The 1474-nt window shown below is 61.1% G+C and overlaps 1 protein-coding gene across 1 annotated transcript in view; it reads left to right on the top strand.

Moving 5' to 3' along the window:
* The window catches only part of LOC113942162 (protein LIAT1-like), a gene marked incomplete at both ends in the record, with an annotated part of 2312 nt that overhangs the window by 396 nt on the left and 442 nt on the right, over positions 1-1474 (top strand). The window contains one exon of the mRNA XM_027633303.1: positions 991-1414. Coding sequence (XP_027489104.1) covers positions 991-1414 — 424 coding nt within the window. The remainder of the gene's footprint in view (positions 1-990; positions 1415-1474) is intronic.

Here is a 1474-nt window from a genome sequence, read left to right as displayed (position 1 = left end):
TGGGAGAATTCCTGCAGGAGAGGGCACTGGGAGAATTCCTGGAGGAGAGGGCACTGGGATGTGGGAGAATTCCTGGAGGAGAGGGCACTGGGATGTGGGAGAATTCCTGCAGGAGAGGGCACTGGGGTGTGGGAGGATTCCTCCAGGAAGGGCACTGGGATGTGGGAGAATTCCTGCAGGAGAGGGCACTGGGAGAATTCCTGGAGGAGAGGGCACTGGGAGAATTCTTGCAGGAGAGGGCACTGGGAGAATTCCTGGAGGAGAGGGCACTGGGATGTGGGAGAATTCCTGGAGGAGAGGGCACTGAGAGAATTCCTGGAGAAGAGGGCACTGGGATGTGGGAGAATTCCTGGAAGAGAGGGCACTGGGATGTGGGAGAATTCCTGGAAGAGAGGGCACTGAGAGAATTCCTGGAGGAGAGGGCACTGGGATGTGGGAGAATTCCTGGAGGAGAGGGCACTGGGAGAATTCCTGCAGGAGAGGGCACTGGGGTGTGGGAGGATTCCTCCAGGAAGGGCACTGGGATGTGGGAGAATTCCTGGAGGAGAGGGCACTGGGGTGTGGGAGAATTCCTGGAGAAAGGAGAGGGAACAGGGATCTGGGAGAATCCCTGTAGGAGAGGGAACAGGGATCTGGGAGAATCCCTGTGGGAGAGGGAACAGGGATCTGGGAGAATCCCTGTGGGAGAGGGAACAGGGATCTGGGAGAATCCCTGTAGGAGAGGGAACAGGGATCTGGGAAAATCCCTGCAGGAGAGGTAACAGGGATCTGGGAGAATCCCTGTGGGAGAGGGAACAGGGATCTGAGAGAATCCCTGCAGGAGAAGGAACAGGGATCTGGGAGAATCCCTGCAGGAGAGGGAACAGGGATCTGGGAGAATCCCTGCGGGAGAGGGAACAAGGATCTGGGGGAATCCCTGCAGGAGCGGGCACAGAGGTCTGGGAAAATCCAACCCCCCGCCCCCCAATCCCGATTTTTCCCACATCCCAGAGTTCGAGCGGAGGCAGGCCAGGCCCCTGGACGCCGCCCTGCACCGGGGGGAGGAGGAGGGAGCAGAATTCCAGCAGAAGTTGGAGGAGCCGCGGCCGCCCCCGCCCAGGGTGCGCCCGGTGCCGTCCCTGGTGCCGCGCCCGCCCCAGACCTCGCTCGTCAAGTTCGTGGGGAACATCTACACCCTCAAGTGCAGGTGGGAGCCCTCCCTGAGCCACGGGGAGCCACGGGGAGACACAGGGAGACACAGAGAGCCACAGGGATACACGGGGATACACGGGGAGCCACAGGGATGCACGGGGAGGTACAGGGAGACACAGGGAGCCACAGGGATGCACAGGGAGCCACAGGGATGCACAGGGAGCCACAGGGATGCACAGGGAGCCACAGGGATACACAAGGAGCCACAGGGATACACAGGGAGGTACAGGGATGCACGGGGAGGTACAGGGAGCCACAGGGAGACACAGGGAACCACAGGGAG

Source organism: Corapipo altera, unplaced genomic scaffold (assembly GCF_003945725.1).
Source record: "Corapipo altera isolate COAL_440 unplaced genomic scaffold, ASM394572v1 131360, whole genome shotgun sequence".
NCBI classification, from domain to species: domain Eukaryota; kingdom Metazoa; phylum Chordata; class Aves; order Passeriformes; family Pipridae; genus Corapipo; species Corapipo altera.
The sequence above is the reverse complement of the archived record's forward strand: the minus strand, read 5'-3'. Positions and strand labels throughout refer to the sequence as shown.